Source organism: Nelumbo nucifera, chromosome 3, assembly GCF_055504915.1.
Source record: "Nelumbo nucifera cultivar China Antique chromosome 3, China Antique-T2T, whole genome shotgun sequence".
NCBI classification, from domain to species: Eukaryota; Viridiplantae; Streptophyta; class Magnoliopsida; order Proteales; family Nelumbonaceae; genus Nelumbo; species Nelumbo nucifera.
In genome coordinates, this window is record NC_142651.1 from 96,550,168 (window position 1) to 96,565,036 (window position 14,869).

Sequence of the window (14,869 nt, forward strand, 5' to 3'; positions counted from 1 at the left end):
TGCCCAATTCTTAAGATTCAAAACCTCAGGCTTGGGCCTGGCCTAATCTGAGGTCAAGCCTGGGTTTACCAGTATAGGCCTAACCCAAGCTTAACTCAATACAACTCGGGCTGGGTTCTGGCAACTCGGTTGAATTCAGGTGGGTTGGTCGATATTGGCACAATGTAGGAGCAGGATGGATTGAAAATATGCTGAAATGTCATTGATAAATGCATATATACGTATGAGTACATTTATGAGATGTCATTCAGCTTATCTGAAAACAGTAAAAAGGAAAAAGTTTTGCTACTATTTTACCCAAACATTCTGAGGCGTCATTCACAGCAGAGTTCATATCAGCCCCATACAAGGCCCTACAGCACATCTCCTTCGTGTATATGCATATATACATATGCAAGTGCCAATGGACTAGGTTTGGGTCGGAACCAATCTAAATTAAAAACTAATTTAAATAAATTGGATGATCCAGATGTTGAATTGTATTAGTCTAAAAAAGTCTAGACTCAAAAGTATTTATTGAATTTGATTGAAACTGATGACTCATATTTGATCGGATTAGATTGGACCAAATTCGGTCCAATTGACACCCCTAGTTATCACTTAACAGCTTAGCTCGAGTGATATTAATTATTGGAGAAAAATAAGGGAAAATGAATGAAGCCACATAATATATTCCAAATCCAAAGTGTACAAAAGATAACATACAAATGAACCAAAGCCACATAATATGTTGAAGTCACAAATTATTCAAAATTGAATGTGCAAAATAAACCTCGAAATTAATGTAAAAGTCACAGCAAAGAAATGAACAACTAGTGTTGTTTTCTTTGTTATTATTTCAACAGAAACAAACAAATTAATTGAAGACACTTGAGCTTTACCCACAAACCCAGAACACCATGGAAACACATCTAGACAGGCTTGAAGGACGTGAGCTTCCTGAAGCTCTCCCAAGTCTTCTCCCACACAACCACCTCGTAGTTGTTGGTCACCTTACCGTCCTTGGCAGCAACTATGAGCCGATAATTCATGCCGGCGACCACTTGCTCCTCGCCCCGAATCACCCTTTTGAACTTGAGATTGGTTTTGGCCTCCTCGTTGTGCTCAGTGATGGCGAACTTGGCGATCTCTTGGACGTGTGGGTCTTTCACATGTTCTATGGGCTGCCAACCGCCGAGGAGTGGTGGCTCGTGATCAACGGTGTGATTGGAGGCTCCGCCGGATACAGGGAAGGAAACCAGGAGAGGAAGCAGAAGAAGAAAATGGGTTTTCATCTTGTCTTTTGGAGATAGAAGAATTGAATATTGAAAACTTTGATACGTAGAAGGACGTCCATTGTGGAATTTATAGCTGCATTTGGTTGGAATTTTCGCTTGTTACAAGCACATAGATGGATAGAGCCGCCTGTAAATTTGCCCATAATAAAGCTCTAGCTGCTCTACACTACTTTCATCTTCTCTAGATTCATGGCGCACTATCGATGAGGGTAAACAACGCCGCCCAGTACTGTAACGCGCTTGCTTTGTTCATCGAAAGATGTTTAATTGTTTATATACGAAATATGAAAGCCCAGTTGGATTGTGTTATCACCCCACAACACATCTCAACCCCGAAGATATTCCCAATGCACGCTGAGAAATGCATGTGGGGCGCCCATGGTATATTTTAATTCCTCCCTCCAAAGTCCAAACCCATGACTTGAACCAACGGCGCTGGAGGGCTCAACTAAGCCCATGTGGTTCTAAGGATGGAACCATGTAACCTCTGTTGGCATTTTTGAATCTTGGCTTGGCATGAGTTTGGGCTTTAGACAACTCGGCCCAGAGGTCCAAGGACGAAAATAGTCAAATACTACTTGATGGTAGTTGGTAAAGTTTCATGCATGGTCCTGATTGGTACATGCATTTTCAATCACAGAAGGACAGGACCTAACACTTGGCCCCTAACGCCTGTATTTTGCACAAGTATTCCTTTTATTGTTTTGCTCTCTTAAGATTTTGTGATGGACACTGTGCTAATAGCAATATTTCCCCTCGAATTTATGTTTTTGAACCACCCTTGAAAAAGCCTAGATATAGGATTTAGGTGGATAAACCCGAAAGGTAGAAGGACTCCTACCCTTTAATCCTCATTTTTTGGTAAGTCATTAATTTGGGTAAATGTATTTATCGGGGCAAGTGTTTTTTTAGGAAATATTTATTTGAATAACTGTATTTATCAGTGTTTTTTGTTTTGTGCAGATAGTAAAGTTGTTTATCCAAATCTCATGAGGGTATTACTTATCCAAGTAAATGAACTGTTCGGAAATCATTCTTTTAATTTCCACCAAACCCACTAATACTGAAATACGAATATGATGATTTCTTTATTTTTTATGGGACCCACCAACTTACTCACCGTTTACCGGAAAGTGAATAAATAAAATTAAAAGTCACTCAACAATTGATTCTTCTTACATTCAAATCTGGCACTAAGCCTCCTACAACTGAAACGAAAGAACTTACAAAACAGAGCTAATAAGGAGCTTCAAACAGGTTAAATGCCTATAATAGCATCTAAAATATCTGAAACAAAGCAAATGATACCTTAATCTCTAATGAAAATCTTTAATACAAGTTAGAGAGAGGAAGGGAGAGGATCACCTTCATCACTAACAAAAGTCTAACATAAGTTAGTTTTAGAGAAAGGAGGGGGAGGTTCTACTGTCAACAGACATGTAAGCTATGAGTTAGAACTAAGAGAAGAATTTGTATTGCTTTGCAGAAAGAGCAATTTGTCGCGCTCCTCCAATAGGTGCAAGGATCATTATCAAAACACCAACTATTATTGCTATCTGAAATGAAAGGAAATTAAAAGTGTTAGTATTTTTACAGGCCCTGTTCACTTTTCAGTAAGTTACTTATCCGGGTAAATGCGTTATTTAGGTAAATTTTTCTTATAAAACACTTGCCCAGGTAAGTGCATTTACTCATGTTCTTTTATTTCTTATGTAAATAAGGAAATAACCATTTTAGCCATAAAAATTCGTTATTAAAAGGGACATTTTTGTTCCATTTAAGTATTGGCAACTTTCTCCCTAAGTGGAAAAGTTATTTATTTTGCTACGTAAGTGATACCCAAGAAAATAAAATTTTCCTGATCCCCACATAATTATAAAAGAAGAATATAGGATTCCTGGTCAATGGGAACCAAAATCCCATTGATTGTGCCTGTATTGTGTATCTATCCATCTATATATTATTTCTGTCATGTAGGATGCATCAAAATGCAAGTTATGGGCCTTATGGCATTATGAGGGCCCCATAAACCAAGCACATAGATGAGGACCCACTGCTTAAAAAGTGAGACCCACAACCCACAACCAAAACCAGTTGAGAACAACATGCAAATAAATCAGTAACCATGTTAGTGGTAATATCTATCTGCACCTACCCAACTTGCAATCCAATGGAAGCTCCAGCTTTTTGGCTTCTTAATGATAAGCCACATGACACAAGGGAGCTGCAGCAATTCAGCAAATACCCAACTATTACTTGTCATGGAACTAGTCTGAAAAGAGGGAAGCTGTAAAGTTTCAAGTGTGGGAGTCACTCACAAAATATGAAGTGGATGCAAATACTAGCCCTCCAAAGAACCCCAGTAATCCTCCAAAGAAAGGGATGCAAATTCCAATAAAACCTGTTAAGGCTGCAATAGTTGCAGAAAAGATGTAAATTAAAGCCATTTCATGTGAAGGGATGATCATGCTCCTAATTAAATTAAACATTCTCCTTTATAAACAGTATACAATCGGTTTGTATGAAGGAAAAGGGAAGAAAAAACACTGAATTTGCTACCCAAACGCCTGACTTAGTTATTCTTCATTTAATTTTTAGGCGTAGTTTGGAAATACATACAAAATAATATAAAATACAAGGTTTTGCACTCTATATGTTTATATTTATACTCGTTCCAAACTGAGCTTTTATTCTTTTCTTTGTTACTCACCAACATAAGTACTACGTGCAATGAGGCGTAGAGCACGTCCAGGGTTGAACTTCAATTTCTGTATCAAGACGGATTCTATCAGGTCGAACACCGGCATCGCGAACACCTGCAACCCAAAACCATGAGATTCATATACAATCTCATCGTTCCAAATCAAGCAATTCTTTACTACAAGTTTCCGAATCACCTGATAGCTTCCTATGACATGCAAAAAGACCATAAAATTTGCAGCTGCAATGAGCCAACGAGGTTCCTCTAGTGATACCAGGACGTCATCTTCTACAGAATCGCCAAATGCCCAGAAACCAGAGATGGCGACGGAGAAATAGCACAGGGCCACAATGATGTATGCTACAATCACTCCTTTCCACATGGGTTTCCTTGATGGCTTCTCTGGAGAGGAAGGGATTGTGGCTTGAATCTCTAGAACTACACTGTGGCCTGCAAAGGCGAAGGCAATTGTCCCCAGCCCAGAGAAGACATCGAAGATGACACCTGCTGTCGTGTGTGATCGAACTCCATATCTCACTGGATGATGATGCGTACCCTTAATCGTGGATGCAACGAAAGCTATGGCTGAGTAACTGCAATTCATTCATTAATAATATATAGAGATCAGTTCTTAGACACACATGAAAAATATTGAAAGCTAAAGCGCCTGTTTGGTTCACGGGAATAGGGGTATGGAATCTAAATTGGAATGGATCATTCTGATTCTAACTGTTTCATTGAGTGGAATTGGAACGCTATTCCTAGGGATGGCAATTTTTCCCGTAAAATTGGAGTCTTATCCCGAGCAGGGCAGGTTTTGCATAGAATTCCCAAACCTGCCCTGAATCCGATGATAAATTAGTAAAATATCTTTAGATGTAATATTAATTTTAAAAATATCTTTAAGTTTTTCTCAAATTCCTAAAATCATAGGATCCCATAATTCTATTTCTAAAATATCCTGAATTAAATGTATTTTTAGGTTGTTGCCTCAGGGAAAAAATAATCTGGTGATTTTCCGTGGAACCTGCCTTATTGCCATTCCCCCATTTGAGAGAATGGCCATACCTTCCCCTTCTCTCGGGAATAAAATCCCATTACACCTTATTCCTATCTAAACCAAACAGACTATGACAATATATCATTCGGATTCGGATTTCGATTTCAACTACTAACGAAATGGACTCTAACAGACCCTAAAGTGTAGGGTACATACCTGAATGACATAATTGCAGCCAAGAGTGATATTCCCCTCAAGGAGTGAAAGTTGGGAGCTTGGGAAAGCACCAAATGTATGAAAGCAAAGAAGACAATGTATAAGGTTTGCCTGAGAGGCATTAATCTTGGGAAGGTGAGTTCCACGAATTTCTTTAGTGACTTTCCACCGGTGACCATGTAAACTATATCGGAAGCTATTTGAACAGTCAGCTGTTGAGGCATTACAATCCAGTATCCAAGCTTCACTCCAAATGCATGCTCTCCTAATTGGGGATAGCGATCAAATCGTTTCCCTGGAACCACTTCGTGCAACTCTACTAGTTGCCACAGGGAGTAGAGTGTGGTCATCCATGAAACCGTTATAGCAAGGATTCCAGATATCCTGAAAAATGTTAAAACCAACCTTATATATTAATTACAGAAGAAGTTTAGTGGATATAACAGATTTCTGTGATTGCTCCATTGGTTTCAAATCCAGCCTTTATCTGATTATCAGTTAAAAGAAAAGGCATCTATAACAAGCTAGTGTAGCTAAATCATAACCAGAAATATCTAGAATTGATCACATTGGCGCCCCACAGCACATCCTAACTGTGTATTGCGAATATCGCTCAATGACATGTACAATGGATGTTCTCAATGCATGCTGAGATGCACATGTGGGGCGTGCTGATGCGAACTCTTTTATTTGGTGGGAGCCTAGACAATCTCATATATAAGACAACCGACGTCCCACAAGAAAACCGTTTTCATAAATGACTTGCTTTGGATGCACACCCGTCCATTTTGCTCATTCTGCTCTAATTCCACGGGCGAGATCCTTTTCAATATCTCCTTTTTATGAATTATTGAAGCAAGTTACACATTGATTGAATTATCTCTTGGTCTCTAATCCTATGTGTACCTTGATTTGTACTCTTATCATCATCATCATCATCATCTTCATTATTATTGTTATTAAATTTATATAACATATATTCTATTCTGGTGCTATTTATAAACTTAATTTTGCATTCAATCTTGGGTGGTCACCATGAAATATTGAAGATCAATCAGGGAAAATTAAAAGAGGACCAACACACTCTGGTTAAATGAATCATTAGTAAAAATATATATATTAATAGACCAGCAAAAGATTTTAATAGGATAAATGTTCGTTTGGCCTAAAACATCGTTTAGAAAAAACATAGTTCAAAAGCTAATTAATTGATGGCATTTTCTTTATTTGAGAATGAATTTAGGTGGAGAGGAACATACCATCCAAGCTGGGACATTGCAAATGGTAAGCCCAGAACACCAGCACCAACCATGGCTGTCACATTGTGGAATGCTGAGTAGTACCATTTGGCTTTTCGAGTTGCTGTTATTGGTAGCCAGTTATCCAAGTTCCTCTCTCTTTGTGGTCTTTCCGCTTGTGCCTGTCAGCCATTAACACCATCAAATAGCATCAATATAAAAGCTTTGTGGAGAGAGAGAGAGAGAGAGAGACCGAGAGAGGTTGATTGGAGGTTGTCTCTGTGAAGCACATTTCCTTGAATCTCTTAATTATCAGAGTATGTGGCTAACTGAACATCTGATAAAACAGAAAGGGAAAAAGGCAAATTGGGAAGTTGTGTTTTAGTGTGTATATATTATATATAAATCCTTGACTAATCTGGAGATCCGTCCAATATATTAGTTTTAGTGGATAGATTTAAATTCTTCATTTATCCAGAGATCCTACTATAGCGGGCTTGGTTAAGACGTGGGACTTGACTTAGTAAGAGAGTATCTGCAAAATCAAGATGGTTAAGGTACGTGGTTAAACTACAAAAAACAGAACACCTTCTTAGATTGAAGCGGCAATTGTCACTCCTCTTTTCGCTCCGCAGCTCTTTATTTGATTCATCCACTCAACTACATTAACTAAAATTTCTTCTAAGGCTCAGTTTGAAGGAGTACAAATACAAATATATAGAGTACAAAACCTTATATTTTGTATATATATTTATACTGTACATATTTGTATTTGTACTCTTTTTAAACCGAGCCTAATTATCATCTTATTTAAAGGCTTTTACAGTCTCTTTCTCTCTCTTACCCATAAATTATCCATTTTACACCTAATATTATCAATTTATCATAATCAAATATGGTTTTAAAAACTGACCCAAAAATCGAACCACTTTAACCATTCATTCCTGGATCAAATCTCAATTAAACAGTTTTGAGGGTTCAAAATCGACCCGGAGCCATAACTGGTTCCCAAGTCAATCAGTCCGAGACCATCCGATCTGGTATCATGGGTCCTATTCATCTTTCTCACCTCTCCCCTACCTCACCAGCACCAATCCTCTCCCTTAGAAAGAAATAATAGAGTTAGCTTTGGGACATTAATCAAACAACTGAAAAGCATTACTGGATGATACCGTTATCTTTGATGATAAAACAAAAAATAATGCCCAGAAATTAAAATTCCACAGTTTTGAGACAGTAGTGTTGGTCCAGATGACCGTGAAAGAAGTTGAAAGCTTGTAGTGATGACTTGTTCAAGTTAAGCACTCCTTTCATGGGCGAGTGGACACGTTTCTTCATTTCTCCCTCCCTTTCACGTGGAGTAAATATTTGCTCCCATTTGGCATTTACGATGGGAGTGTGATTGTATAAAGACTGGTGAAGTTGAGGACTTCTATGAAAAACGTAAGAAATTAATCTTGTTTGGGTTATGATCCATGACACCTAAATTGGAGGATAGTAATACTGTCACAAATGCAGGTGATAGGGTCATGCATCGGGGAGTTCAAATCAGCCCCCCATAACGTCTCACAGCACATCCTTACCATGTATTGCGAACATTTCTCTAATGATAATATTAGGAATGATGATGTCATCATCGGGAAATACTCTTAATATGCGGCAAGTATGTGTTCTAGGATGTTGTGGGGGGGGGTTGATTCAGTCTTGTCATGAGGGTGCAATAAGTCCAAGCTCCTTCTAGGCCTGAGGTCAAGTTAAACTATCCAATTGAAACTTAGCCCGTATTAAAATTTGATGCATTTGGATTGGGCTCAAATTGATCAATCAGCCAACACTCAAAAACAGCAGGGCAGAATAGCACTTCTATACATATTTTGCCTATGATCATCCCTTGGAATCCACCTGATTGAGGCATGCAATAAATTAATAAGATCCCTGGCTTCAGATAAACCATGATCCAGCCTCCAAGGTCCTCCCTCCTCCTTGTCTAAACCTTCAACTAAGGGCATGTTTGGTAGCGCTGAATCAACCTCTGAGCATCAAAATTTTTTTATTTTAATTAGCACTTCAGCGTCCTTTGGTCGGTCTGTTACTTCCAAATGCGCTCAAAGTTTTTTTTTTCCTACTTCATGGGGCTATACAATCGGGGGATAACCCATAACCCCTCAACTCTGGTGTAGGTGGGATTCAACCCCAAGCCTCCATTACAACTAGAAGGAGGCTTTACCACCCAACCAGTTGTCACCTTGCAAATGCACTCAAAAGTAGTGTATGATATTTTGATCTCTACAATATTTCTTCAAAATGAAAGAAGAAAAAATCCATCTACTTTGCATTCATCTTCCTCTTTGTTCGGTGATTGAAACGAGTTTGGATATATGGGGAGATATTCCATATTTGCATGTTATCATTCATGGGAAGATATTCCCAATGTACAGCTGTAATGTCATGTGTATAGGCGTGGGTAGGAGATCTAAATTGGATCGAAATGGACTTGGCCACTACATCTAGCACAGCCTTGATCAAGTAGACACAACATTGTAAGCACGTTCAATGGGTACTTAGAAATTTTTTTGACACTTGTCCCTTAAAATACTCTTATCCTATCCCTGAAAAAGATTAAAAACAACATTTGGCAGTTGTTAGAATATCTATTAAATGCTTAAAAACTGTGCTCATGAGTTTGATTTTTCCTTCAAGTCTTCCATTTTGAACTTTGGCTTGGTTTGGAAGAAGTACAAATACAAATATGTTGAGTGCAAAATTATGTATTTTGTATTTATTTATACTGTATATATTTGTATTCGCATTCCTTTGAAGCTGAGCCTTGGGAACCCAACCCCACATCTTCTCCTGTTCATCCACCTTCCTCTTCTTCCCCGAAGATGAATAGGAGGAGTAATTAAGTTCCAATGTTTGATGATCACCGGTGTCTCTGAAACTTCTTCAATGCAAAGAACCTCTCAACCTTCTATTCTTATTTCAACTCTTTTTTTTATATAACCAAAATAGACTATACAAGACGAGGGGTAGCACATCCCCAAACATCAGCAACACAAATAGAAAAAAGAGGGGAAGGAAGAGAAGCTAAACTAAGATTAATGGACTTTGAAGGAGCAGATAGAACTTCGTGCGCCAGCCAATCAGCCGCCTAGTTTGCCTCCCGATAGATAAGCTTGTACACCAGAACTCCTCGAAACTTGTCCTTTAGCTTGATACAGTTATTGATGATGTGTCTTATCTTCCAAGGAGCTGGGATCAACTGTTTGAGACAAGAAATGACAAGTTTGTAATCACCTTGGATAGGATAATCTCTAAAATTCAAGGCCAAATTATGGCCTCCCCACGCTACCCAAGTTTTCGCAATGCCAAGCTTATAAGCCTTGATGTCTAAGACTTTCCCAAAATGATCTCTACCAATGCTCGCAACTGAGCAAAAACCCTGCCCATTCCTGGATGCATCAAAGTTAATCTTGATATGATCTATATTGAGAGATTTTCAAATAATTGTCAATATTCCTTTCATTGAAATCCCTAAACAGACTAAGAGCCTTTTCAATAACTAATTGAGGTGGGGCAGCCATTTTCTTGAACACTTTCTGATTTCCTTTTTCCATATTTCCCATAGAATACAAATGATTTTTTCTTTCTCTTGTCCAAATGTTCCTTCTTTCCCTTTCCTTATTTTAATCCACCAATCCATCATATGGAACGGATTAATCACTTGCCATATTTGCTTAGCAAAGGAACACTCCCTAAAAACATGAGGTGTATCCTCTTCCACTCCACAAAATTCGCAATCACCACTAATGTTTGCTCCCCTTTTCCTAAGGAGGCTTATAGTGGGAAGTCTATTGTTTATAAGAAGGTATAAAAAGGTTTTCAGTTTGGGGGAGCACTTTATGTTCCAAATCTCCTTAATGTTGTTTCTATTAACTATTTCTAAAAGTGGCTTTTGAAACACCCAATTGTCTTGTCAAAGTTTAATGGATTCCCCATTCCCCACATTCCATTTTATCCCTTTTGATACAAGGTCTCTAGCTTGAAGAATCCCTCTCCAAGCCCATGAAACACCTTTTTTGAGCTTGGCATTCCCAAAGTCCTCTCTTTTTAAATATTTATTACTAACCACCTGAACCCAAAGATTATTTTTCTCTTTTAATACTTTTCACCCAAGTTTTGCTAAGTGTGCCTCGTTGACCCAAAGAAGATACCTAATACCCATTCCCCCACATCTTTTGGTTTGCAGACTCTTTCCCATTTCATTAGGTTCAAAGGTCTTCCACCATTTGATTTAGACCAAAGAAAATTTCGTTGAATTTTAACTAGGTCATTAATGGTATTTTTTGGAATCTGGAAGGATCTCATTATAAACTGAGGCGTCATATTGGAAACTGAATTTATTAAAGTTAACCTTCCAGCCAAGGAGAGAGAATTCTTTTTTCAATTTGCTAATTTTGACTCGAGCAGAGCAGGAGCTTGAGCTCAAGTCTCTAATTCGAATCGAGCTCGAGCCTAATAGTTTATGAGTGAGCCCCTGCAACGTAAGACCCCCTCCACTAGTATATATATTAAAGAGAAAGGGGTGTCCTCCCCTTTAGAAAATGGAGTTACCGTAGATCAAAACTTCTCCATTGCATTGTAAGTATGCGTTCATATTTCTTTATATTTTTTTCATTGCATGATGCGGCATTTGTCTATACTCCGGTATCTTTCTTCTTCGAGATCCTTCTTCCTATTTCCCTCTCTATCTTCCGCCTCTCTTCTAGAGGCTTCCTCTTTCTTGTAGCTGAGGATTCTCTTGTCCTCTCCTTCTCGCCGGAAGAACTTGAGCAATGCTGTTTCACTACCTCACCGTCGGTTATCTCATTGCGTCGTAAGAACTCGAGCAATGCAGAAACCACCGGCCTCCTATTACTCTCTCTCCCTTCCTCTCTATTGATGTTGGAGTTGCTGCTTCTCCCGTACTTCGTATCTTCACTTTCATTTTATTTTTTTTTCCTTTTCTTCTTTTGCAATTATATGGACTTCTCGTCTTTCATTTTCCCTCCTCTTCCCTGGTCCCTGGTTTCTCTCTCGCACGCCCTGTGTCAGAATTGCTCTCTTTCCATTTAAAGAATCCGCTGGGCCGTTGGCTATTTCTTCTCAACTCCTCCTCCAGATTTCTCCCTCTTTGTCTCAAGGTATGGTTTTTCTTGCTCTGTTTCTATGAATATTTTCTCTATGCTTTTTAGACTCAGTCGTCTCAATTTTAAATTTTACTTCATGGCTTTTAGATTTCACTTTCCACGTTCTTGGCTTTGAAGGTTGTAATTGATGTTTGTATACGACTTGACCAAATACATAATCTGTTGAACTGGGTTACAGATTGTTGTTCATGAATTCTAAATTTGTTTTAATGGATTTTCTACCCATACGTATGGTTTCTGAGAACAAAAAGTACTCCATGAAAAGTATTGATTTTTTTCTAGGACTTTGGATGCATATTATTTCTTTTTAATGGAATCGGATATTAGCAGGTTATAGAAAAGGTAGGGTTTCTTCTGACGCTCCTTTGGTTGTGTTTCTTTTTTGGAATTTTAGACGCCTTTAAGTATATTCTTCTGTCTGTAACGTTGTGAAAGTTGGAGTTTGGTTGTTTCAGTTCTTCCACCCGACACGCTATCTTTGTTTTTATTTATTTTTTATTTTTTGGTGGCAGAGCTTGCGAATCCATTGAAATTTTTCGGAAGCCCCTAAAATGCCTTTCCATTGATATCTTATATCATTATATCTTATGATATATATATACAAATTCGATCGAAGTTCTTGCTTTCCAAAACTTTCTAAAAACCAACTCCTAATCCAAAAGAAAATACAAAACTTCTAAAACTTCTAAATCTTAATTGTACAAGGAATATACAAATCCGGGATGAGGATGAGCCTTCAAATCCAGGATGAGCCTTATCTTCGTCCAATACTTCCCCTCAAGGTGGTGCATGAGGATTGCAAATGCCCAGCTTGGGAAGGAAAAAATCAAACTGTTTTTGTCCGAGAGCCTTTGTGAAAATGTCGGCAACTTGTTCACCGGTACGAACATAGGAAGGCGCAATGGTGCTAGCTTGGAGCTCATTGCGAATGAAATGACAATCAACTTCAATATGTTTGGTTCGTTCATGGAAGACAGGGTTTGCAGCAATGTGCATAGCAGCTTGATTGTCACAAAACAAGCATATAGGTTGAGGATGAGATATACCCAAAGACGACAGTAGACCTTTTAGCCACTTAACTCATAATTGACTGTAGCCATTGACCAGTATTCAGCCTCGGCAGAGGAACGGGAGACAGTATGTTGTTTCTTAGTCTTCTAGGAGATGGGGGAATGTCCAAACATGATAAAATACCCACTAAGAGAGCGATGAGTTAAAGGACAACTTGCCCAATCAGAATCACAATAGACATACAATTGCAGATCATTATCAGAGTGCAAAAATATTCCTTGACTAGGACGTCCTTTCAGATAACGAACCACATGTAATGCCGCATCCCAATAATCAACACAAGGACATTGCACAAATTGAGCTAGGACATGAATGCAATAATTGAGCTCCATGTAATGGTTAAATAAATCAAACGGCCCACAAGACGTCGATATCGTTCAGGGTCATCCAGGAGTGCTCCGTCAGCAAGGGAAGTTATGATTCTGAGTAATAGGCAAGTGAATAGGTTTGGATCCCAATAAGCCAGATTCTGTAATAATATCAAGTGCATATTTTCTTTGTCAAAGAAATATCCCCGATAATCCGCGAGTTACTTCGATGCCCAAAAAATATTTAAGAACACCCAAGTCCTTCATGCAATAACACCGATTCATATACTGTTTAAATTTGCGTATGAACTCCGGGTTATTCCCACCAATAATTAAGTCATCAACATAAACCAGGACGTGCAAGACAACCCCACTTTTGCGATATGTAAATAAGGAATAATCGAAATAGGACTGTTCAAACCCAAAAGTTTTCAAAGTAGCACCTAACTTAGAGAACCAGTTCCGAGGGGTTTGTCGCAGACAATACAAAGATTTCCGGAGTTTGCATACCTTTCCAGTCCCGGAGGCCAAAAAACCTGGAGGAGGTTTCATATAGAGCTCCTCATGGAGATCACCGTGCAGAAAAAGCATTGTGGACATCCATCTGATACAATTCCCAATGTTGGGCCGCAACAACTGCTAAGAAGGTTCGAACTGTGTTCATTTTAGCCACAGGGGCAAAGGTCTCATTGTAATCAATACCTTCAACTTGAGTGTTGCCCAAGAGTACCAACCGTGCTTTAAATCTTTCAATGGATCCATTAGAGTTGTACTTGATTATGTAGACCCATTTTCAGGTGGGAGGTCTTCCAAGATCCATGTCCTATTGTCTTCCAAAGCCTGTATCTCTTGAAGCATACCCTCATGCCACCGAGCATCAGTCATTGCCTCAGAGAAACGAGTAGGTTCTCGGCCTACAGTGACATCTGCCAATTTTGTGTTTCATAGAAAAATTATCATATGTCATATAATGAGTTATGGGATAAGGAGTACGTGAGGACTGAGATGATGCAAGAGAAACAACGAAGGGGTCTAAGTGATGAGCTGAGTATGTGACAAAGTCCTATAAATAGCTGGGGGTTCGCTTTTCTCGATGTCAGCGGCCTAATACCTCTGTGGTGTGCTGAGGAGCAGCTGGAGTTTCATTATCTCTGTAATCTGTATGGCTCCTTGTCTCATTAAGAGGACTTGCCTCCTCATCTTTACCCGTGTTCGGATGTCCTTCTTCATTGATCGTGTCGCTCCCCCTGACTTCTATATGAGATGACTCAGATACCATGTCGGGAGGAGTGGTCCAAGGCAACCCAATATTTTTTTTGGCTACAGGAGGACTGGTTACAGAGGGTTGATGTTCCAGAGTGGCAAGGGAAACTCGGCCTCACTAAACACCACGTCTCGTGAGACGAAGTAATCACTAGATTCAAGGTCGTACAATTTCCACCCATTTTTTCCAAAAGGGTACCCAATAAAGACACATTTCCTACTCCTAGCAGCAAACTTTTCACGATCCTGAATATGCGAGAAACATAAGCAACCAAAAACTTTGAGATGTTTATAAGAAGGACTTTGTCCAAATAGCATCTCGTAAGATGTTTTACCACCAAGAAGGGTCAAAGATGTCCGGTTAATCAAGTACCTTGCGGTCAAAACACACTCACCCTAGAAATTGATTGAAAGATGTGCTTGAAACTTGAGCACTCTGGCCACATTCAAAATATGACGATACTTTCTCTCCACACGACCATTTTGTTGTGGTGTTCCAACGCAGGAAGTTTGAAATAAAATTCCTTGCTCGTCAAAATATGACTTCAAGGATTTAAACTCTGTTCCATTATCACTTCTTACCACCTTAACCTTCTTATTAAATTG

General features: G+C 38.9%; 1 protein-coding gene across 1 annotated transcript; it reads right to left on the bottom strand.

Annotated features, from left to right (window-relative positions):
* Window positions 1-2,418: 2,418 nt before the first annotated feature.
* On the bottom strand, window positions 2,419-6,521 carry LOC104586897 (lysine histidine transporter-like 5). The gene is made up of 7 exons (XM_088901762.1): window positions 6,454-6,521; window positions 5,195-5,578; window positions 4,175-4,571; window positions 3,988-4,093; window positions 3,596-3,687; window positions 3,433-3,501; window positions 2,419-2,833 (listed from the first exon to the last, which is right to left on the bottom strand). The coding sequence occupies exons 1-7, from the start codon at window positions 6,504-6,506 to the stop codon at window positions 2,735-2,737; spliced, it is 1,200 nt and encodes a 399-aa protein (XP_088757888.1). The 5' UTR covers window positions 6,507-6,521; the 3' UTR covers window positions 2,419-2,734.
* Between the last annotated feature and the right edge of the window lie 8,348 nt (window positions 6,522-14,869).

Excerpts from the sequence above, each read along its gene's own strand:
- LOC104586897 (XM_088901762.1), bottom strand. The coding sequence starts at position 6,506 with ATGGTTGGTGCTGGTGTTCTGGGCTTACCATTTGCAATGTCCCAGCTT. Across the intron at positions 5,579-6,453 it reads GCAATGTCCCAGCTTGGATG|GATATCTGGAATCCTTGCTA; the intron begins GTATGTTCCTCT and ends AACATTTTTCAG. Across the intron at positions 4,572-5,194 it reads GCTGCAATTATGTCATTCAG|TTACTCAGCCATAGCTTTCG; the intron begins GTATGTACCCTA and ends AATGAATTGCAG.